Source organism: Zosterops lateralis (genome assembly GCF_965231275.1).
Source record: "Zosterops lateralis genome assembly, chromosome: 6".
In the NCBI taxonomy this organism is placed as follows: domain Eukaryota; kingdom Metazoa; phylum Chordata; class Aves; order Passeriformes; family Zosteropidae; genus Zosterops; species Zosterops lateralis.
The window spans coordinates 10,094,496-10,118,880 of NC_139761.1; the positions used below are offsets into that span (position 1 = coordinate 10,094,496).

Consider the following 24,385-nt stretch of genomic DNA (forward strand, 5'->3'; position numbering starts at 1 on the left):
AAAGAAATTGTCATACAACAAACACTCAATTTTTACGAGCTGGTGGAATCATCGGTTAATAATCCGAGACAGAAATGCAACATGAATGTGAAAACAGGGTCAGAAGTGCAACTCAGCACCAGGAATTCCATAGTGGCAGCCTCAGCACTTACAGAAGCCTCCACCATGACTGAAATGAACACTTTGTGATAAACTCACTCTGATCCACCTGTGGGCTACTAGACAAGAACCATTCCCTGCCTGTTCCCACCATGTTTTACACCAAATCTACCGTCCTATAGCTTTGGTATGACATCATCACTTCACTGACTGTATGAAAAACTTTTTTTGGGTGGATTTAGTTCCTAGTTTCCCTGCACGAAGGAACAGGTATGTCATGCTAGTCCTTACATCCTGGGGAAAAAAACCAAAACCACCCAGAGATTATCCCTATTGGTGGTAGCCTGTAATTGCCATCAAGTCTGCCCTGAAATGGGACTGACCACTCCTGAAATGGTACTTTACTGGTGTCACCATTTGGAGCAACCAACACCACAAAAAATATACTTTGGAAAAAAAACCTTCTGGTCACGAGAGTAACACTTATCAGGGTGTGCTCACAGCAGTTACACAAGGGAGACATGTGTCTGCACCAGGAGGAACAGATGTCTTCCTGGGAGGGTACCCAGGGATTAGTAATCCATCCTCCAGGTTCCCATTATCATTATGCATGATAATGGACACTTTGGACATACAAACCTGGTTTAAACCCAATGGAGAACAGATTTTCTTTTAGACAAAGGAAGCCAGGAATAAACCTGTCTCTAAATTAAAAATTGTGGGTTTGTATTACAGCAATAAAAATCCAGGTAAGATAAAAGGGCACTTTGAAATGCTCCATGGCTTCACCCCATCGTTCTAGCAGTATCTGGCACAGCTGCCAGTGGCACCTGCAACACAAGACACTCCAGAACAGAACCTACAGTTCAAGGCACCCCTGCTGTAATTATCCAAACACAATCTTTGCTTTTGTCCAAGTTCTGCCAGAACCTGACTAGAAAAAGCAGCTCATCATGCACTGCAGCCTTGATCTCTCCCAACTACTCATACTGAATCCAACAGGAAAACCCAAACCCACTCTTGATTTTCTCGGCAGGCAGCTGTGAAGGGCAACAAAACTCCCACCCTTAACTCCTCCCTGCCCAAAACCTTCCACATACCATGTCATACCAGGTTCCTGATTTTGATGGACTGGATTTTTATTTATCCTGCTTCTCAAGGAACCTGATTCCTCAAGACTGGCACTTAGGACACTCACTTCCAGAGATCAGCAGATGAACTTTGGGGACCTCTGCACTCAGGGTGCCAGATCTCCTCCTCTGCCCCTCTCCCCCAGCTGAGGCTGGAGCTGGACACTGCTCAGCTGGACCCATGGCAATAGCCAGCTCCTCAGGGGCAGCACACACCAACTGCAGCAGTACCAGCTCCTGCAGCTTTAATCCTGGATTTGGAGCTGTTGAAAACCACAGGAAAGGAAAAAACCCAAGCCAAAACCCAAGTCATGTAGTGATTACTAGCTGAAGTTTGTTTAAAAAAAACCCCAAGCCTCCTAAGATCAGAATATAGACAGCTGTCCTGTTTTAAGAAGTTGGCAGCTGCACACTGTTGATTACCCAACACCTGCTTCTTGCCCAGGTTTCAAATTTCCACTGTTGGCAGCCTCTACAGCTAATGTAGGAGGTTTTTTTGTCTCATTTAAAAGACTGTCATTGTGCGATCAGCTTTGCAAATTTTAATTTAGTTGTGTAAATACTTACTTGGAAAAGCAAAAATGGGGTTGAGTCACAAATGAAGATTGACCAAAACCAAATCCTTTATTTCCACAACTGTATAAATGTGCTCCAAGTATGTGTCCAACACAAGTTAGAAAACAAAATAGAACATGCCAGTTGCAAACTAGATCAGTTCACCGACGTGCTGATTCCTTGGTATTAGGCTTAGTTACACAAGACCAGTCACAGTAAAAAGGTACATTTTAGGGTACAAAGTAGCAGGATGTTAAGCCATTTCAGCTTGTGCACATACAAGTCACACTTCTGGCAGAAAATGCAGAGAAGTTTGCATTACTATGCTGGAAGCTATGTTGCATCACTTTAAATGGCATCGATGTCGATATCGTCGTCTTTGTTGTTTGCAGGCTTCACAGTTTCAACTTTAGGTACACTGGCAGTTGTGGAGTACACCACCTGTGGAGACAAGACACTTCCTTTAGCTGCAGCACCCACTGCCACTAAGCCCTGGAGTAACTCCACCCCCAACCACTCTCCCGACCATGGCCATGAACCCTGCTTTGTAAGGCAGGGCTGTGCACATGCAGCTGGAGGAAGCGGCACCTCCTACTCAGGAGCAGAACACAACACTGTGAGGAGAACAACCAACCAATTCCTGCGTAAAAACAGTCCCAGCCACAGTCAGCTGGAGTGTAACCAGCAGATTTTACCTAGGCCTAGACTGTGAGGAAAATGGCCAGCTATTCTTTTATCAGCTCATTTAACAAACACACTCCCCACTAACACATCTACAACATGAGACACGATGCTTGATACCTCCTGTCAACCTTTACACTGCCTGAGCTGCTGCTACTGTGCAGGAGACTGGCACAGTAGAATGGCAGTCTTGGGCTACCCAGGTGCAACTGCATTAGTGATCTCATGTAGGCATCTGACAACAATTAACAACACTTAAAGCATTGTAAATGGAGTGCTCCTCCTATTCCCAACATGCACAGTAATACTCCAAGTAATCAATTTCAGAAGGCACCAGGATAAGGTTACAAGACTTAAGCATGCAGGAACAGTGCACCCTTGGAGTGCTGACAGTAAATGAACCTTTCCTACCTCTATGTTTTCATCTTCATCCTCTTCTTCATTACCAGAAGATTCTTCTTCAGCTTCCTTTAGCCATTTAATAAATGGTTCTGCTTTGACACGGATTTCTTTGGCAAGGTCCTTTGAAACATATTTCTTTGAGGCCTGAAAAACAGACTTTGTGTGAACACTGAAGGCATTTACACCAGATTGTACCCAAATACTGCCTAAACTGGAACTCTGATCTCACCCACAGCCTTCCACAGCTCATTTTTGTGAGTCAGGCTTCTCACTGCACAAACTACACCACAATGGAGAAGCCAGATACAACAGATTACTGTCATGGTTTAGAGAAATTTTGGGAAGAAAATATTTGGGATACAAGCAGCATAGAGTCACCCCAGGACGGCTACCTTCAGGTATTTAATTGCTACAGTACATTACATACTGCTCTTTACCTTTTCTGCCCAGCCAAGGATGACTTCTTCTTCCAGAAGATCTGCATCATACATTTCCTTCAAAATATGTGGTATTTTTGAAATAAGCTGAGACTGATGCATAGCTACCACACACTCGAAGCCATGGAGAAGGTACCTCTGAGCTTTTTTGTTGTTGTGGCAGAACTAGAATTGAGATAAAAGTGATTGAATGAGCTTTTCTATCCTCTCTCCAGACTGAACAGAGAGCAGAAGTAGCTCTATGAGATTGCAAAATTTACAGTAATTCATACTATCCTTCCCAGCAATTTCCCCTAGGTAAGGGGAAGTTTAAAAATAAAACACTACAAAATGTCCTTCCCCACAGTACCAAACAACTGCTACAAAAAACCTCGAACAGTTGTCAGAATGAGTGCAGAAGAGATGGCTTACACGAAGGAAGTGACGTCTGTATTTTCTGATTTGTTCACGAATCTTTTCGTCAAAAAGAACTTCAGTGAGAACAAGTGGGCCCATGGCCTTTACATCCAGTCTCTCTGCTTCTGCTACAATGTCTTTGTCAGAAGTATCGATGACACCTTCCTCCTTCTTTTTCTACAGGGAAACAGGTACAGAGAGAAACATTTTAATGCCACTTGATGTCTGCATTAATGCTCTTTGCAGTCATCCCTTCCCACCACTGGTAGAACCTAGTACTTTGCAGAAGCTTGAGCAAGTTCCCTTTAGTTTCCTTACAAACATTGTGTACAATTACAGCTGAGTGATTACATCAAGCCAACAGCCAAAGAATAGTTACCTTTACAAAATCAAACAGTAAGTTGACTCTCTCCTCTATAGTTCTTTCCAGGTCTTCACTAAGTGTGAGGTTCTTCGCATGGTCACTGATTTCATCCATTCTACGCCTCTGGGCTTCTTCTGTTGTGTCCTCACCCCAGTCATCATCATCCTCCTCCTCCTACAATACAAAACCAAAACAAGAGATCCACACAGTATTACTGCAGGCTTAATATTATGTGAAGATAGAAATGATACAGGCTCGACAGCTTTTTCAAGAACTAAAGAAATGTTTATAGTACAATTTGCAAGTCAAAGATCATAGAGAAAGTGCAAACATAGGAAATAAGTAATGGAAGCTGGACCTAATTCTGATCTGTAGGGCTACTTGAACTGCAGTTCTACCATTCTACCTAGTACTCAGGAGACAATCCAGATGCCTGAAAAGGAGTGATAAAGGATATGCAGCTTTCACTTAGCAAGGAGCACAAATGCTGGTACTGATGAGCTGATAAAGTTGCTATAGAGGAAAACCAGGGACCCTTCTTTCCCAGCATTAAGTTTTGGATACAGTAATACCTTGAGGTGTATGTTGACCAGCAAGGAATGCCAGTGATTTCAAAGGTTTAAATCTGAGCAACACACCACACACCCTTATCTCCCCACTTTCCCTTCTACTTACCACAACCTGTGGAGGAGTAATCTCCTCTGGTGGTGGGGGTGGAAGTGTCTCATTGCTGGACACAGAACCATTCTCTTTGTCCTTGCCTTTTCTGTTCTTCTTCTCCTTTTCTTTCTTTCCTGTACCAGTGTCACCACTTTCTGCAAGTGAATTTTAATGTTTTGTTCTATGAACTAGAGCAAACTAAGAAGTCCCTGCACCTCTGCCAAATCCCCAAGTGGGCTCGGATGCTTTCATTAGCTGCAAGTTATGGGTAGTACCCATCCCCAAAAATACTCAGGGAAGATGTACATCTGGTGGGGAAACCCCCAGCTGCAGTCAAAGTCTTGTTTGTTACTAAGATTGTCCAAGTCTATATAACAGGTGACCTCACAAAGCAGAGACCCCTGGAATAGGTTAGACTTTTCTATTCTAGCAAGCTTAAATTGCAGCAGGCAACTAGATGCTTACTACAGAGTGTTGCTTGCACAGATTAGAGGTCACGTTTACTACAATTTTCACTTCCTAATCTCACATTTCATGACCTAATGGAACAACTGCCATGAGCTACTGCTTACTACCTTCCTTCCTTCTAAGTTTTGTCCTGCACAGGCAAATCCAGCTTTTAACAAATAGCTCTACTTGGAAAGGACACACTGTAAGAAGAGAAGACTTTACCAGCACAGCTCCATCTTGATCCCTAAACATACTCTAGGAGTATGTTGGTGCCTTTTTACACTTCAATTAGATGTGAGCTATTTGTTTTTCTACTTCCATAACACCACTAATACAGAAGTTCTCCTTAACCCCAGAAGTAAGAAAAGGCACTTACCAGGTGGGTTTTTGAGAATGAACGTGCAGAGTTTATGGTTTGTGTCAAGCATGCCTCGATAGCCACAGGCTTTGCAAGAGTTACCTATAGTTTGTTTCTTAGGATTGACATGCTGTTAAGAGAGAACAACCCCTAGTTAATTTACCACTTACAGAACAACTCCATTAAAGCCTAAACCTGATGTCTACATTATCATCTCCAAATGATTAAGGCAGAGGTTTAAATATTTTGCATCACCCTCTAAAGTTTAGAAATAGCAATTTATCCCAGAAAGTATGAACTGTTGGAGATGTAAACCTTTCCAAAGAGTGAAAGAATGTATACTTGATTTTCTGTTCATATACTCAAGTCTGCTTTTAACTTTGCACCACTTTCACAAACACCTAATACACTGTTTCCACAGTGTGACTGTTAATGCAGACAGAGAGCACTCACCAGATCAGTTTCAGGATTCTCACACTCAGGACAGAGAACAAATTTTTTAATGAATCCATCCAACATGTCTTGCAGCTTATTCGCCTCATGAGATCCATTGACAATGTAACGGTCATTCTTAACATCAAACTGGGTCTGTGCTCCCAGCTCACAACCAAAAAATTTGGTAGGATCTGTAAAAGAAGAATTATAGCTACTACCACGTTCATAACTTTGTTGTGATTCTTAAACAGCAATTAAATACTCTACAGTTTCTTTTTGTGCATTATTTAATCCTGAGAAAGAAATGTGATTTTCTCACAAATCTTTAAGGAACAATATTAATGCTTTGTTAGCTAATTAACACTATCACTTCAAACACAAAAGCATTAAGAAGTGCTGTTTCATTCCACGTGACTACTTACACGTTGGAGGCCGATTAAGCGCCTTTGCAACGTCAACCATGTTGACTATAACCGTCTTTATTCCATTTCCTTTGCCCTCCACCTAAAAAAATAAACGTTTTATGGTTAAATGCTTAAACCCAGTGCACATTTCCCATTTAACTACACCAAAATTCTGCTTTGAAGTGAATCTCCTTCCAAGGACAATGTGCACTTAGTGTAGACAGAAGGAGTGGACACCCTCCCTGCCCTGAGAGGCCAAACATTATCATGAGCTCTCCCTCCCCTCCTGGGAGAACCAGATATGGGAGAACACTCCCTGCTTCCAGCTGCTGAGGAAGTTACCTTGGCAATCAGACGGGGCATTTTGTAGCGATAGAACTGATCTGAAACACTGCGGTTGACGTTGACAGACATTTTGCCTTATTAGTAGCTTTATCAATAAGATGAAGAGATCTTTGATTGCAGTTTTTTGGTATCTTCTGTCTGGAGAAGACGGGATGACATAAACGACTGCAAGAGTTCTCGGTCTCTGACATGAAAAAATTTTCGCCACTGAGGCTGTAAGGTTCTTGCTTGTATGCTATGTTTCCCCAATACAGGTACCAGTGGCTGCGCAACAGCTCTGCAAATGTTAACAAACACAAAAAAAATTAAGTTTAGCTTAATGTACACCAACCCACTCCTGCTAAAAAGCTATAAAAGGGATTAATATATCTATGATGAGGAAAAGGGAAAAGTACATCTGTTATGCTATGGCTGTCTTCAACCTATGGAACTGAAATCCAGCCTTGGCTTGTACTGCAAAGGAACTTTTTTTTTTAACTGCACCACAGAGCTTTCCACCCTCTCTTGCTAGCCTAAAACCACTGAACAGCTTACAACTATTTTTTTATACAACTAGCTCCAGCAGGAGAACTGGGACCACTAAGGAAGGGCACACTCCTTGACTTATTATGCAGAGCAGTGACTTGCAGCACAAGGGTCATGTGGTAGGGTTTCAGGCTGAAGGGCACAGGAAATCAGGAGAAAGATTTGGAAATCCATTTCAAACTCCACATCATAACATGAACCTATTACAGAAACTGAAGTCTGCTAAAATGTTGAGAAATTTAAGTAAGATGAAGCAGCAACAATCTGTAGCCCAACATAGTTTTTACATGGCTTACCAGTTTTTGGATCGGAGTGGAAAAGAGTTGAAAATTACGTAATTCTCTCTCACTTATGGATTCTCATAGCAGCTTCTGTTGAGTTCTGACTTAACAATAAGCCTGATAAAGTCTGACAGAAGTTGCTTCACTGTAGAAAGCCTAGCAATGCAGAGGTACAGAGCAGTGCAGCAGCTCTTCCAGTTGATTTTTTTCTTGGGGGAAGGGAGGAGGGGGAGGAAGGGGAAGGAGGATGAATCCTATTATTAACGTTGCCTTGAGCAGTATTTACATATTTAAATTAACACGTGCCTCTATAATCAGATCTAAGAGTACTTAAGCCACAACTGGTTGACTAACACAGGCAACCCTGACTACAGAGCATGGCTATTCTGACACGTCATCATGTTGTTATCGTTAATGACAGAAGCGTTGACACATTAAAAAAGCCTTCTTAGCATTTATGCGTAAGAGCGTGCCTATGGTGCAACATGATTCGAGTATTTCTGGTCAGCTTTACAACTTCTTTACACAATAAGAACATAGATTCGTACATGCCTTGTGTTCTGCATTAGCCCTGGTACAATTTTACCCTTCCTCAGTAAAAAATACACCGCGGACCCTGTTTTAAACACACCACTTCCTTCCCCAGGATGTCTAAAAAGAGCCACCACGTAACCTGACCACGCGTTTGCAGAAGTGCTGAGGAAGCAGCTCTCCGGGTGACCGAGCTTCCAGAAGGAGCGTACCGTTTTTCCCTCCTTCCAGAGCGCAGCATTTATCTGCCGCAGGCTGAAGCTCCCTCTCCTGGTCCCTACGACACCTCACCATCCCAAGCACCACCCCCCTAACACGCCGCGCACGGAGGGGAGAGCGGGACGGCGGGCCGACTCCCTGCCGCACAGCGCCGCGTCCCCGCCCCGCTCGCGGTGAGTCATAAATGCAGCAATTAAAGCCCTGAGTCAGCGCCGGGAGCCACGGGGGAGTCACCCCCGGCCGCGCATGCGCCGCGCCGCGCCGCGGGACGGGGGAGCTCCAGCGCCCCCCCCCAGCCCGGGCCGCCCCCCGAGTGTCCCCCGGGGCCGCCCCCCGAGAGCGGGCCCGAGCGCCCCCCCCCGCGGCCGGCGGGAACTGCGCCACCGCCCCCCCCGGCCACGGCCACGGCGCGGGAGGCACGGCCCCGCCGCCGCCATCTTGTCTCGTCGCATGGCGGCGGCGAAACGGTATCAGTAAATAATTTTTTAAAATAAAAGAAAGCTTCCCCCCCCCTCCCCACCCGAAACGCAAACAATAACCCCGCAGCTGAAGACCTACGGCTTTTAGAGTTGAATTCTGTTGTGCCTTTTAGCGTTGTTTGTTTCTCCTGCGCCCCCGCATTGCCTCTCTTCACCCCCCCCCCCCCGCCCCCCCCACCGTCAGAGTCCCGGACGCTTCGTTACACAAAACCTCTGCAAATATCCGCCGTTCACCGGCAGCGTGAGGCCCCAGCCCAGCCCAAACCGTCCGCCCGCTCCCCCCACCCTCACCTCGCCGCCCTCATCCGCCCGAGCCCACTACTAACACTCACCGTTTTCGTCCAATAAAGACATAAACCCAACGCTGCTCGCCCCGGGCTGCGACGAAGCCGATTGTGAGAGGAGAACGGGGCCGAGGGGGCGCTTATATCCAGACGGAGAGGGAGGCGGAGGCGGACGCCGCAGCCTCCGGGTCCCGGCGTCCTGGGGCGGGCGGTATCACCAGGGAGAGCGGTGCCGGGCAATCTGCGGACAAGACACAATCAGGAGCATCGTTAACGGCGGCACCTGTGAGGGAGAGGGAGGAGAAGGAAGAGGGAGAAGAGGGAAGGGGGGAGGGAGAGGCGGCGAGAGGCGCGCAGCTGAGGCAGGAGGGGCCGGCGGACGGGACCCGGCAATGGCTGCCCCGTACTCACCTCTAGAATGTTCTCGCTCCGACTGAACAACGCCAGAGCTGGGATCAATCAGCCAGCGGCGCGCCCCGCCCCCTACCATCGCCATTGGCTCGCCGCTCACATCGCGGCGAACCTATTGGCTAAAGCCTTGCCGCTCCTCCCGTCTATTGGTGAAAGCCACGATCAATCAAGGCTTTGCCTCCCTCCCCCCGTGCCCTCCCCCCGCCCGTGCCCCAAAGGACATCGCGTCTACAGCGACCGAGTCTCGCGAGAGAGCTCGGGGCGGGCGGGGGGAGCCGGGGCCGCGCGGGCCGGGCCGGTGCGGCGGGGCCGGGCTGGGCCTGAGGGGCCGGTGCGGGCTGAGGGCGCTCCCGGTTTCCTCTGGCCCCTCCATCCTGCCCGGTGTGCCCGGACACTGCCCCGGGGGGTGGGGGTGGGGAGGGGGCGATCTACTCCCTGGAGGGCAGTGACCCAGTGCTTGACATCTCAGCAACTATGTTACAAGTAATAATACAAATAATTCAAAGCAATTAAGTTGCTGAATAAGTTGTGTTTTTCCTGCACAGCCGGCTTTCGGGGTGTGGGAACAGAGCCTGTTATTTAACTCCGGTGTCATAAAGGCTCAGCGTTGGGCGGCTTTGGGTGCCTGGGCTGCCTTACAAAGGATGACACAAGTGTCATATGTGTGTAATGTTCTTAGTGGAAAATGTTGTCAGCCCTATGTAGCTGAATTGGGACCCTGAATAAAATGCGTGTCTGGATTTATTTTCACGTAAAAACCAAAAAAAAAAAAAAAAAATCGCATCCTTACATCCCTGTTACTCATTCTTTCCCATCTTCTTCCATCTGAACTCCTCCAGTATCACAGGAATTACATGTTTGGGGTATTTTAGAGTGTCAGCAATGTTCAAGTAGCAAGGAATTTTTCCCTGACTTTATGAATTGAGTGGGTAACCAGCTCTCTTACCCTACAAACACTCCCCAGCAGAGCACTGCTCCTCAGCTCCCGTCACTGTCACACTGAGTAACGCTGTAAAGCTCCTCGATGGCTCTGTGGGAGTGCAGAGGAAAAGAGAGGGAGCGACAATAAAACTAGTAGTGACATTAAATAATGTTACGTACTCTAAATCTCTTCCTGCCTGAAGGTAGTTTTGACACGTAGTTTTCCTGGCTGACTTTGATATCATATTGATGTGGCCAAAGGAGATGTCCCCCCTGTTGAACCTTGAAGCACATATTGAACATTTTTGGTCTGATATGTAGAACTGCACTCAGGAAGGTGGCTGATAAATGAGGTTTTCTTAGAAGGCACAAAAGCAGGGCCACTGCCTCTTGCAGTAGCACACAGCAACAAAAAAAAAATTTATTTCCTCAGTAGGAGCAACCAGAGGTAAATGTGCACATCTTAGTGCTTTCCATCAAAACCCTCATTGTGGCAGCTGCCCTTGCTACATGTCTCCTTTCAGTATATGGAATAGCTGGTCTTCCTAGCCAGGACACTGTTCTGTAAAGCATCATGGAATGGTTTGGGTTGGAAGGGACTTTAAAAATCATCTAATTCTAACCCCTCACCATGGCAGGGCCACCTTCCACCAGACCAGCCACATCCAATCTGGCCTTGGACACCTCCAGGGATGGAGGGTCCATCATTAAGTTTGTCTTGGACTTCACTATCAGCACTTGAAAAAAGTAAAAATTCTTCAGGATGTGTTAAATGTCTCCTTGATAAGCACACAGCACCACTTTCTGAGACGAGCGAGAGTGTTGAGGCAAAATAAGGAAGCAGTTTTAAGTACGTGTGGCTTGGCAGTTACCACCAGGGGAAAAAAAAGTCATGAAAAAGTGGGAGGCAAGAAAAGCACAGCAGGAAATCCTTTGCTGTGAAACTATGTGGGACATGTAACTTGCTAAATGCCTCCTGTCTGTGGCTTTAGCCGCAGGTGTTACAACACCTTGGGGGTTAATAAATTACCAGTGAGCTGCTGGGAAAGAGACCCTGGATTTGGTCCTATTTGCCATTAGGAATATTGACAATAGGAATCTGAACCCTTATGATTAATAGCATAAAGAAAGATAATTTTTCGATGTAGTATATAGATTGACAAAAGTTAAAGAAGTACCTTTTAAAATGGTGTTTCTTCTGCAAAAGGCGTGTCTCGTCCAGGTGAAGTCACAGGACATTCTCCTGGATTATGCAAATCAGACTGAAATTGGATTATTGACTTCATGGTGCCTACTTGTCAGTTTTTTCCTCAGCAGAAAATTCATTACTATTAAATGTTGGATCCCAAATATTTTTACTGAACCTTAATATTTACAGTTTGTTCATTTTAATATTTAATGGTATGGACAAGACAGAAAAATATTTCCTTTCCTCCCACTTTAAAATGTCACAATTTCATGAATCCTGAAGTTCATAGTTCATTTTGCTTGTGTGATCTCCAAAATACAGACTGCTTGTGTACTTTGCATTTTATTGACAGAAACTACGTAGGTTTTATACATACTTTTGTAGATAGAACATTTTAAATTACATTAATAAGTCAGGTTTTGCAAATGGTTTCATGTCTAAGAATAGGAAATTTTCCACAGTTGAATTTAGAGTACATTTCCTTATCACAGAATTGCTTTGTTCAGCCTTGAACAAACCAAGTTTGATCTATGTTGCCTTAGCAGGTTTTTATTAGAAATAACCAAGAGTCAATGACTGTGACAATGCAGCAAAATCAAAACTCTGTTGAAATTCTTAACATATTTAAAATCTTCACAATTTGGTTTGTAATCTGAACAATTACAATGTGTCCTTTTCATCTCTGAGGCAACTTGATGTCCTTCTGTGGTTTGTTCAGCGAGTTTATCCTCTATCCCTTGTGCAGCTGGCTGCAAACATAACCCTAACTCAGTGCTCTCCTGGTAACCTTGGCCTTGGAGAATGTTTTGTCTCTGCTGTGTGTGTTATCTCCCAGTGGCTGGGTCAGAGCTCTTATTTCCTCCAGTGCAGGCAGGAACATCAGCACCTGGGTAAGGGATTCCTTCCTCGTGCCATCTTCAGGGCTTTGGCTGTAATTTCAGGAGGTGGAAGGAGGGCCAAGCTTATCTATAGTTGTGTGGAACAGCAAATGCCTTTCTTCATATCTCGGCAATGTGTAAAGAAAGTTTAATTATTTACACGTCAGGTTGGAATAGGTAACCTTTAGGGAAGGGTGGGTCCGAAATCCATCAGGATTGACACTAGGCATTGATCAGTCACAAGGGCAGAGGTTAATTCTGGTTTTAATGTTCAGGACCTTCATAGTCATTTCCTTCCAGCATCTCACTGAATTTCCCGTCTTGGGGAAGTTCACTTTGTGGTTTTCTTTCCATGCTCTGTAGCACCATCATTTCTGTAGCTATTATTAGTAGCTCAGGAATTAGCAAACAGAGAAAAACATGGGAGCAAGTGTGTGATGTTAGATACACATATAGCCATTATTTATGGCAGTTATTTTCGTTGTTTCTATTATTATGCAGAAATGCTAAAATTTCCCAGCTAGTGTTTGGGTCTGAGTGTCCTGAAATGGCTCAGTGTCAGCTGACAGCATGAGCTCTGCCCCAGATCTGGTTTCGTCACCACTGAGGTTCCCTGTACAATCCCTCTTTCTCTTCCAGTGTATGTCTGCCGATACAAGGGAATCAGCTCAGCAAGGAGAGGAAAACAGCTTCTCTGCAGAATGCAAACCAGTGTTTGATAGCAGTGAAGTCCCTGCCTTGGAGACCTATCTTTTCTCTCTGTGTCTCAGCAGTAAGTGGAAATGCTGGTGATAGGAATCAGGGAGGCCAGGTTTTCTCAGTTTGTCCAGGTTCAGCTTTGGCTATGGGCCTAACTGGCAACCACTGCCATTATCCAGCAGTTGCATGCCTGTGGTTGGCAAATCTGCCTGCTACATTTATAAGGTTGCTGAAAGAAGTGGATGTGGAAGATAAGGAGTCCCTGGGAATACAGCTTCCAGCTGAGAAAATGCTGTCAAAGCTACCTGCCTGTGCATAATGCCCATTAGTAACCACTGCATTTACATTTCCCTGCTTCTTGTCATAGTCAAGCTTCAGACATCAAGATCTGCCTGTGAGTTAAGTTAAATCTCTCTTCCAGCACCATTTTAGCAATTTTCACTTCCATTTTGTAAAAAGAATTGCTCAGGCCCTCTGCAGCTGTTGTGCTTTGCCAACACCTCCACAGATTAATCCTCCTTCATCCTTTTTCTTTGGCTTCTGATGGTCTGGCAACCACTACTGTGATTATCAGTATAGATTTCCCAGCAGATATTAATTCTAAGTAGTAAAAAATAGTAATGAGTACTTAGAGTTACCTTTTGGTTTTCTACTTTTCCTAAGGGAAAAGTGTGGTAGGCCCTGGTATAGAAAGGCTATCTCTAAACCTCTTCCCAGCCTGGGGACACCCTGGAGATCTTAAGTGCTCTCACAGCCCTTCTCCTGTGAGCCAAAATGTGGCTGCTGATCTTGTTTCTAGGGGTCTGCACTGCTGGGTGCAGCAAGTTTTGCTCATCTGTTCTGCCCATTTGAGCAACGAGGAGTTTCTTTGCTGTAGAATGGTAGAAGGGCATTGCTGGGAGAGCTGATATTTGGAGGCAGTATTGAGGCCCACACAGGGATGAAGTTTGTGCTTCTTCTGGCAGTTCTAGGAAGAGGTTAAGGCATCCCCGATGCTTGTGCTGAAAAGAAAGGAAAAGCCAGTTTTGAAGGCAAAGGAAAATTTTATATTCTCCAAATCCTTTGAAGGTGCTGCTTGGCTGGTAGGGCAGTGCTGCACATTTGGAAACAGACAAACACATCACAGAAAATATTTTTTTCTCCTAAATCTGATTTTAAATCCCTAAGAGTTGCCTTTCTTGCAATGTTGAAGGAAACTACAGGTCCTAGAGGAAAATGTTGAATTTATAAATCATGGTTGAGAATTTGCTGCTTGTTTGGCATGTTTAACCAGCAGCTTGAGTACAGCTGGTGCCAGCTTCTTAATAAAAACACAGGGATTACCTTTTGTAATAAAGCAAATAATACATGACTGCCATGCAGTGCCAAAGGCTTTGAATGCTCTGGTGGTTTGCAGCTCAAATATTTTTATTACTAAAGTAAATTATTTGCCAAACTGCAAAACAAAGCAGGGAGAGTGGTCCTTAAATAGGAAAATAGAGGCAGAAATTTTGTCCTATGGTTTGTATATGCCAAGTGTTATGTATGCTTAGGGTATTACACAGACTAGTAGCAATATTAAATAGCTAATAACACACATGGTTTCCAAGAGTGCTGTAATAAATTAAGTCTGGTTTTGGCTGGTGGGGATTCTTTGACACCTAATAAAAGCTGACTTGAAGCACTAATAACATCTCACTCTACGTGTGAATGTCACCGTGTTTGGAATTACACAGGGGATTCAGGAACAGGTAAATGGTGCTGAAAACACAGGCAGGTGCATACTCACGCACAAACACACTCACTACCATTGCATAAATCTTGTTTGTTTAAGAAATGAGGCTAAAAGTATCCTTGAATATAAATCTGGGTCAAATATGGTGTTGACTGTAAAACCTAGCATGATTTTATTGACCTAATGTAGACTTTTGGTTTTGAGAATGACCCAGGAGACACTGAAGGGAAAACTTCTGTACAAGGATTTTACTGCCTTGGGTTGTTTCCAAAATCAGATTTTCAAAAGTCTCAAGACACACAGTTGGGCCAGTGAAGGCTCAAAGGCATAATGTAGGGTGAATTTTCTCTTGAATCTCAAGGGTGTTATTTGAAGAAAAAAAAAATCTTATCCACACTGGTTGTTTTTGAGCTTTTTATTTGGGATAGTCTTAGGATACAAGCTTTCCTGAAACAAGCCTTTCCATAGAGCTGAAAGGATCTAAAATAAATGCTAATAATAACATGATTTGTGGCTACCACGCTCATCTGGGAAAATGTGGCACCCACAACTGAATTACATTGTGTGGTAGCTGTGAACATTTTGACATTGTAATTCTTTCAGAACTTGATTTTAGGATTCCAAAGTGATTGTGTGCATGTAAGTGAGATCACACGTATAAAGCATTATTTGGCACTTAGTCTAATTTATACTCATTTCACCAGTGTCCTTACAATGCCTTTTTCTTAAGCCTTATTTGCACAAGCAATTTCAAGCACAGTAGCATTTTTGCTTCAGTGCCTGATGAAACATCTGAATAAGCTGCAACTTGTTGTTGTACTGTTCTCCATGGATTTTGTATCGTCTATGTCTTCTTTGCAATAAATGACACAAAGTAGGACTTCCTAAAGTTCCTCACAATCACTCCAACCTCTAAAAGATGAGATACTCAAAATATGTGCTGGCTGTTTTCAGTGTTGTTTGCTGCATCTCACCCACAGTTAGTTTTTAATTATTCTCATGAATGATTTACTGTTCCCTTTCTATCATGTTACTTTTTCATTGTTGCCTCCAGCAGACAAAAACCCTTCAAAGGGTTCTTTAGGGCTTAATGTATTGTTTGTCCTAGATATTTGGCATGACTTATTCAGAAATGTGTAATAAATACACAGCTCCTCTCATTTCTGATTGTTTGCACATCTAAAACATATTCTTGTCCTAGCCCTTGTGAAGAAAATTAACTCTACCCGAGCTGAAACCAGCACAGACATTTGGCAGATTAATGGATGACCAGATGATGGATGAATAGTCGCTTCTACATGAAATTAGAAGGGTGTGTGGGTGCAGGTGGGATCTTGAAGGTCGTGTGTAAATACATGTGAGCTCATTCAGATCTGTGGAGATGCAGCATTTTATACCAGTGGATAATGTGCTGGTTTAACTTAGATTTTAATTCTGAGACATCTTTCCTGGTACCAGCTTTGTGCACATATCCCTGATTATAGATATAATACTTCTGTCTTCAAAGACATATGCTTATAAATGGCTATTTTTTGTAAGTAGATATCCAGTTATGTTGTTTGGTTGCACCTAACGTGGCTAAAGAAAACCTTTACTTTCCCTGCTTGCCTTTTTTTTTCCATGGTGCACAGAGACAAGAAGTACTGTGACAAGGGATTTTGATAGTTTAGTCTATCTGCTTTGAGGATAAGCCTCTGTGTGGGTCTATGTGCTCTGAAGGATGTTTACTAGTAGGTATTTGATAAAGCTTCTTTTTATTTTATAGATAATGAATTGTGAATCTCAGTGCTGCTGCTGCTCCCACGGAGACTTACAGTAAACAGCTGAGTCATACAGATGAAGCCTCAAATTTCTTCTCTCACAGAAGTGATAGAGCCCCACTGAGTTCCTTTGCAGAGAGTCCTGAGCTACTGAGTTCTGCAACCTGAAAAATATTTGGGTGGGCAGGAGGGTGAACAGCTTGTCCCCTGCAGCTTGTCCAGCTCTGTGCTAACTCTGGTGCTCAGGAGGCATATGCTGGGATGTGTGCAGGCAGATTGCTTGCAGCTCACTCACATCCTGGAGCAGCAGGGAATCAGGCAAAGTAGTGGTGGGCTGCCAAGTCACAGCCTGCTGGCCAGGTTGCCTGAGAGTCAGCACAAACTTGCTGTAGAGTGAGGTCTTCTCTCTCCACTCAGATCTTCTCTTACCCTAGCAAAGGTCTTAAAGGCAGCACTGTAGCTGACTTTGGGTTCTGGCAGATTAATCTGATTTTTGTCTATTTACCTATCATGCTCCAGATCTGCAAATAGTGTTTTATTTCCCATACTGATCCTAATATATTCAGTATACCTCCTGAGAGACCTCTGGGAGACATAATGAGTGTTGGGGAGGTCTGTCTCTCTGCATCTGTGGACTCTGCACAGGGATATTGCACAAAAGGCTGTGCAATATATTCTTCCAAAGTCCTGCTAATGAGAACACATGAAGCAAAGGAGAGTTAGTAGTCATGGGTTTCCTACAGCGGTCTCTTTCATAACTGATAACTGATGACTGCTTTTCAGCAAATACATAAAAATATCAGATAAAACAAAGTCAAAGTCTTAAGCCTGTATTCAGGACCAGCTAAACTTCAGCCATTTGTCCTGACCACTTTTGAAAACTTGGCATGCATTGCCTGCATGGGAGAGCTGTGCCAAAGCTGTGAAAAGCCATATATGTCTTAACTTGTATTCCGTGTCTTTTATCTTGTCCATTTCCCACTGACTGCACTTAAAGCTTTTTAGAGGGTCTGTCATTGTGCTATCCATGCTGCTGAGGCATGAACAGACAGTATTCTGTTCTTAAATCCTGCTTTGAAGATCTCTTCATATTATGTCCCTAGAAGAAACTTCTGGTTTGTTTATTTTCATTTGTCCTTTGGCTGTGGCTGGATGCCCAGTCATGGGCCAGAATCAAACTGGCTGACTACCAACACAGGGTAATTTGCAGCTCCTTCAGTTAGCGACTTCAGTTCCTTTTGGCCATGCCTCTGCAGCATTTCCCAGAGCCAGTCATCTGTGCTTCAGCTGATCGGGGTGCAAGCTGAACTCTGACTTGCCTGGCTGAGCCTGCCAAGAAAAGCATTAGCTAAGCAGAAACATTGTGTGGCTGGGGGCAAAGGTGAGCATGCATTAAGTATCCACATCTTGATACTAAAAGGATACAGCTACTATCTAAACAAGGTGAAGGGCACCAGGCAGACACACAGCCGCCTGAGGTGACCCAGGAGTGCACACCATGTTGCTTGCTGAGAAAGGCCTCTTTGTCTCCCTGCATTATGCCTGCCTATTTTGAGTGAGATGCAAAACAAATGCAAGAAAATAAACTGTATGTCCTTGATGACATTCTTCTGTTTCTTGGCATTAGTTTGTTGTGCTTAGAAAGGCCTTGAATGTGTTGGACCATACTGTGTATCTCATGCCCAGGCAAAACAGAGATATTTGTGCAGCTGGATTGAAGTTCCCCTCTTCCTTATACCCAGTCTAGGGGATGGAGAGGGTGTCTGAATGCTGGGGCACCAGCTGAGAGATAGGATACAGATACTCGAGTTCTTAATCTGTGTTTAGGAAGCAGTGAGGGGCAAAGGTGGAGAGGAGACATTTAACCATCACCTACCCCTTTATCACCAGCTGTTGTCTGCCAGTATTTATATTGCTTCCCTCTTCCCATTTAGCTTACAGCTTGACCAGTGGGACCTGGATTTTCATAACCTATTTTGAACACAACCAAGTCTTGCTTTGGTTGAAGCCCTGCTGTGTCCATGAGAATCTCTCAAAGAGACAGGAGACTGTTTCTTATCTGTTTTAGAGGTATAGTCTTACCAAAGTTCTTGTACTTCACCTGGATATGTGCAGTTCCTTTTTGTTGTGACAAGGCTTTACCACTTTGATAAATTACTCCTGCCATAGGCTATAGATAACATGATAAAATAGACTTCACTTTGAGTTACAACTGGTTTTCTTTTTGGACTGTCTTTCATATCTAGTTCTGCACTGACAAAATGGTTAGACTGTGGACCTAGAAGTTGTAAGACCGAATGTGAGAGATACCAGTTCTGTGCTTCCCTGAGCTTTGACAGTGTTCAGAAGTTTGGATGTACATCTTGACTTCCATAACTACCAAATGCCTGTTCGGCAAAAGAGTTTTCTTGAATGGCACGTCCCAGATCTTTAAGCAGCTCGGCACTGTTTGATGGGGCTGTTTTGCAGGAAGAGATAGCTTCCTGCTCCTGCAGTGGCTTCAGATCCAGCCAAGAGACATGTTGGGTGCTGCCTGAGGTAGCAGAGTCCTATAGCAGTCCTGGCTGCTGTTAGTGAAAGGCAATTCTAGCAAAGTAAATGCTTATTTCTCTTAGTTGTCCCCTACTTTGGTGTCTGGTAGTGACAACCTCTGAGCCCATTGGTGTGACAGTAACTTTGGTCAATTTTGGAAATTTGGGACTATATGGGCTCAAAACCTCTGCCTTTTCATGAGAAAGCTGAGCCTCACATTTGAGCTTAAATCTTGTGTCTTACACAGGAAAAATCCCACTTCCCATTAACTAAGGAGCTTTAAAAGTTGAACAGCAAGCCTCTTCAGACTCTCTTCTTTCTTTGTTACTCTCATGTTTGTTCTCATTTAGGCTCCCTAAGGGGAAAACCAAATGTCATTTGCAGTTCACTGCTGTGTATTACATTTATTGCCCCTGTCTTGCTCTCTTTCAGAGCATGAACACAACCAACCAACTTCTTATCAGTTTGACAGGCTGTGACTGTTGTCCTGGTGACCAGTGTAGTTGCACTATCATCACGTACAGAAGGCACAGAAAGAGATGCCTCAATGTGTGGGTGTAGTTGTGCACGTGACATGCCAGGAAGTCACTGGGATATGTGAAGATAAGATACAAATCATGGGCTATGTATGTGGAAGATGAAGCAAAAACAAAACAGAGGAGCATGGGAAGTTAATAGCTGTAAGAGAAGATATGGGGCTGTGTGTAGGAGTAGCAAATGCTCTGCTCTTCTCAGCATCTGATCTATGTACACGTAATTCAGTGCAGTTGTATTTGAGAGATAATTGCCTGCCAGCCTGCTGTCTTTTCCTACCCACTCCATTTCTCCCATTTCTTGCTTAGGTTTATGGACATGAGAAAGAATAATGTTAGTAACACTTATGAGTCACGTTTTCCATCCAGACACACCATGCTTAACCCATTCATACACATGTCCTTGTACAGTGCTGACTCCAGTTCAGTAATTACTCACATGAATCAATCAGACTGATTTTTGCAGTGCCCTGTCACAGATTATCTCCTAGGTGCTAACAGAAAGCCCTGCTTTGAGCAGCATATGATCCGAATGGATGCCAAGAAAAACCAGATGGAAAGAGATGGGTAAGGGAGCACAAAGAAATAGTGAGACATCGTTACTCAGCACATAGGCAACGGTGTCAGCACACCAGCTGCCTAATGCTTGGGACAGCTTTTGCAGGCTACGTGGTGTGTTCTTGTTTTAGTGTTGGCTGGTTCACGTAAATATCGTCAGCTTTCAGCCATTGAAGAAAATGTGGGATGGGGTAACCTACATAAAACAGATCCTGGCTTGTACAGGCTATGTGATATTTAGGGGAAAAGAACTTACTCAGGTCTTCTACAGGTGAAAGGATTGTAGGAAACCTTCCAGTTTCTGTCCTGAGTGGGGGCAGCTTTAACCTGCTGAGGTGAAAGTGGGGCACAGCCCACGGGTTCATGTTCCATGTGTGATGCTGTGGTGTTGTAGCTGTGGTTGTGGAGGGAGTGTCTGGTTAATCCCAACCCAGATAATCTTCCATGGCTAATTGAGAATTGAATACATTTTGTTTACTGTAAAATCTGGGCTTTCTGAATACTCATTACCAAGTATAACTCCACAGGCATCAACTGAGTTCTGCACTAGATGCAAAATCATGGGAAGACATGTCTGATCTACTGCCTGTCTTGTTTTGCTTGTATATTTATGCCCCTAGCATTGCTCTTGCCTGGGTTTGCTTATCTGTGACCTCCAGAGGCCTTGCAGCAGATAGGATGCTCTGCAAGACCTGGCAGATCTCTGTTCACATCTGTGTGTTCCAAACAGCCTGCGTGGGGGGTATTTCAGTGGGACACATTGCAGGCAGGAGCTGAGGCAGCAGATCTGTCTCCTCCAAGGCAATGCTTCAGGGCAGGCTGTGTTTCAGGGCTGGTCAGCAGGGGGAAGGGATAGGCCTGTAAACAGTATTAGTCAGACCCTGTGCCAGGACTCCTGGTGGGATGTGCCACATCTTCTGGCTGAAGGATTAGAGCTTTGAGGACTAACGAGGAGAAGTTTAAATATGTTGTGGGATGGAGCTTCTGTCATGTAAAATTCCTGGTGCTGGCAGGCCATTTTTAATAAATAATTACCCTCTCTGAAGAAGACACAATGTCTTCATTTCATGCTTGTAAAAAAATAAAAAAGAAAGAAAAAAGGGATATTTAAAGAATGAATCTGATGTAATTTTCAACTTGTTCTCACAGCAGCTTTGTACTGGAATGATTCATTAACATTCCCACGAGGAAAGGTAGCAGCGAGGGGAACATCACTTTGGTGAGAGGAGGAGACTGGTGTCTTCTGTTTAGCAGGAATAGAGGAGTTGCATTTCTCACCTCTGCAATATCTTCAGCTTCTGGGGTGGCTCTGTGACCTTCAAAGACATCATGCATGGTGCTGGTGGGATACAGAGCAGGCCTGCACCAGCTCTCCTGTTACAGCACAGCTGATAACCCAGCTCCCATTACACCTTTCCTTCTGCTTTTTGTTGGCCTGTGCCTATTGTCTTGCACTCATTAGTACTTCTGTTACCAAGATCAGACTGTTTTTCTTTGGGCTACTCATAACTTTCATGGGTGTTGTGAATACCTAAATTTCTAAGGGACTCATGAAAGTCCTGTGTACCTTGAGCTAGTAAAACATGATTGTGTAGCCCTTCCTTTGTAACATGAATTCTTCCTCTTAAGGGAAGCCAGATAAATGAAGAAGAAGCTATTGTTTGTTGTTGTTACAAAAGGCTCTTGAGCTAGATGGGACTCTGGCACCAACCACTTACTGCATAATTTCAGGAGTGTAACTGAAATGACTGGAAATCAATCTGTTTTTACTGCTAATGAGTGCAGTGAATAATTGCTGCTTTCAGTTCTTTTTCAAGGCAGTATTAGCTTGCTGGTTTAGACAAGAAGATAGAGAATGCATGTGTCAGTGACTGATTAAGTATATGTGGATTAACTGATTCCCTCCCCAGAATATGGTTACGGAAAATTCAGTACAACATCACAAGTGAGATGTTGCAGGTTATAGATAGCAGAAGTGATCTGTGTGTATTATATGAGGGATGGAAAAAAAAAAAAAAAAACAAAAAAACAACAACTGGAAAACTTGGGGTATAAGAAGCTGTCTTCATAATGTTTGTCCCAAACCAGTGGTTTCCCTGGGACCAATATTAGAAACATGTGGCATATCAATGTTAGATGATGAGGTAGTGAAGCATGGCTAAGCCTCCAGCCAGCTTGTATCAACCAGGCTGTCTCAGCCTTCAGAATATGTCCCATTTTCTTAAAACATCCCTGAGCATGCCTGAGTATCATTCTTCCTCTCTGTGTCTTAGACAGAGTTGAGTTCCCATGTTATACCATGTGTAACAGGGCCTGTCCTTTCCCTGTTCATTTGTGCTGCTTCTGTTTGCAGGAGAACCTGCTGTTTTCTGCCCTGAGTGGAAGATGTAGTTTGTGTAACTCCATCTGCAGTCTGTACCTGATGCTCTGTGGCAGAATGGTCTTGCTGGAGAAAGAAATGCTATTTAGGGTTTGGAAGGTGGGTTGGATTTGCTCCAGTTGTCTTTGTCTTTGCCTGTGTTGCTTCTATTGAAGTACTTGTTTCCTTTTGCAGGTACCTGGATGGTACCAGCTGCTACCTAAGGGAGGCAGGATGCTTGGGATGGGAGCTTCAGGGCTTTAGATCAATTTCAAAGGACAGATGAAAGCAACTTCAATGAATTTTAGTGTCTGCAATGTGTTGGTGGATTGCCAAAGAGGCAATTGAGACCCCAAAAGGGCCCTTATTCTGAGACAGAAGGTCTTGAGCAAGAGACAGAGACAGAAAAGGTCTCAGCAAACACCAGATTCTCCCAGCCATCTCAACCTCTTCCCTTTTTCTGTGGCGGGAGAAGATTGTCCCCGTGCTTTTATCGTCTCAGCAGCACACTCTGATGTTTCTTTTGTAGCTTTAAAACCAAGAACCAGAGGTGTTTCCCAGCTGTACAGAAGGTCTGGGCTGGTGGTGGTGTTCTGGGGAGGTGGGCAAAGAAGATTCTGTGTGGAACTTCCCTCCTGCTGAGGTGACTCACCCTGGCAAGCAACTTTTGCCGGTGGCATTGCACAATCTGCAGCCCATCACGGCTGGGAGTCATCAGTCATACAGCTGACCCTGTGCCCTCACAGATCATATACATCTGTTTTTTTTGTGTGAGTGGAAAGTCAGAAGATCTGTGGGCCTGGAGATGGGTTCCTGACATTCTTTGTTGTGGTTAATTTCTGGAAGTTTAGGCTGTGGTTCATCTGTTCTGATGTATACATATCAGTGCCTGAGCTACTCATTCTAAATTCTTTCTGTTGCTGATGAAGAGAATGAGCCAGTGCTGATGTGCTGCTTGACAGGCCTATTTTAAATATCTGCATTCACTTGAGAGGAAGGACACTGCCCACTGCTGTGTCTTTTTTCTGCTTACAGAAGCAATCTGGATTATCCACAGAGATGTACACTTCTTCACACTGGCCATGCAGTTAGTGGAAGGACTCACCTCCTCAGAACTTGGATAGTTTGATGATTTAAGAACTGGAAAAACATCTGGACTACCCAAATAGGCCAGATGAAAGCCAGGCTAGTGGAGATCTGGACACAGAAGGTCCTGGCTATAGGGGTCCTCTCCCCTGGATTGTTTGTCTGATGGATATCTGTCAGGGTTGTGACCACAAACCTGCTGAAATGAAAAGCTGGTGGAGGATTTTGTTTTTGACTTGTTTTGTTTGTACCAAGGAGACAAGAAGAGCTCTCATGACATAAACTTGAATCTCTGGACAAGTTTTCTGTTCACTGAACTGGGGTTTTCTGCTGACTTTTGTCTGATTGCTGAGGTTTTGGGTATATACTTTCAGGACTTGTGAAGATATGCATTTTCTATTATCCATCCAATTCTGCCTGATTCCCCATCTCCCATGACCTCCGGCATCTTTTCTGCTCCATATCCTCATCTTTTGTTACCTGTGTCACTATCTTGCTTTTTCATAATCTCTCTGTGCTCTTGTCTGGTTTCATTTGCTCACTGCTGCGTGTGCTTTGTTTCACTGACTGCCAAGGCATGCAACCTGCAAGGTCTCTCAATAGTTTGAATTTGCCTTTTAAAAAGAGGCCCAAGATCTCAGCAACCTATCCAAAGAAGTATAAAAACAAACCATCCCAAACAAGACAGACAGGAAAACATACACTGGATC

The 24,385-nt window shown here is 44.2% G+C and overlaps 1 protein-coding gene across 3 annotated transcripts; it reads right to left on the bottom strand.

The window, feature by feature from the left end:
- Positions 1-1,828: 1,828 nt before the first annotated feature.
- On the bottom strand, positions 1,829-9,578 carry EIF5 (eukaryotic translation initiation factor 5). Of its 3 annotated transcripts, XM_083862743.1 has the most exons (12): positions 9,447-9,578; positions 9,084-9,276; positions 6,714-6,993; positions 6,390-6,471; positions 5,986-6,158; positions 5,551-5,662; positions 4,740-4,879; positions 4,080-4,238; positions 3,716-3,877; positions 3,305-3,469; positions 2,877-3,011; positions 1,829-2,225 (listed from the first exon to the last, which is right to left on the bottom strand). In XM_083862743.1, the coding sequence occupies exons 3-12, from the start codon at positions 6,783-6,785 to the stop codon at positions 2,133-2,135; spliced, it is 1,293 nt and encodes a 430-aa protein (XP_083718869.1). In that variant the 5' UTR covers positions 6,786-6,993; positions 9,084-9,276; positions 9,447-9,578; the 3' UTR covers positions 1,829-2,132. The 3 variants fall into 3 exon arrangements, with proteins under 3 accessions (XP_083718869.1, XP_083718868.1, XP_083718870.1); XM_083862742.1 differs by lacking the exon at positions 9,447-9,578 and having other exon boundaries at positions 9,084-9,437; XM_083862744.1 differs by lacking the exons at positions 9,084-9,276; positions 9,447-9,578 and adding an exon at positions 7,538-7,703.
- Between the last annotated feature and the right edge of the window lie 14,807 nt (positions 9,579-24,385).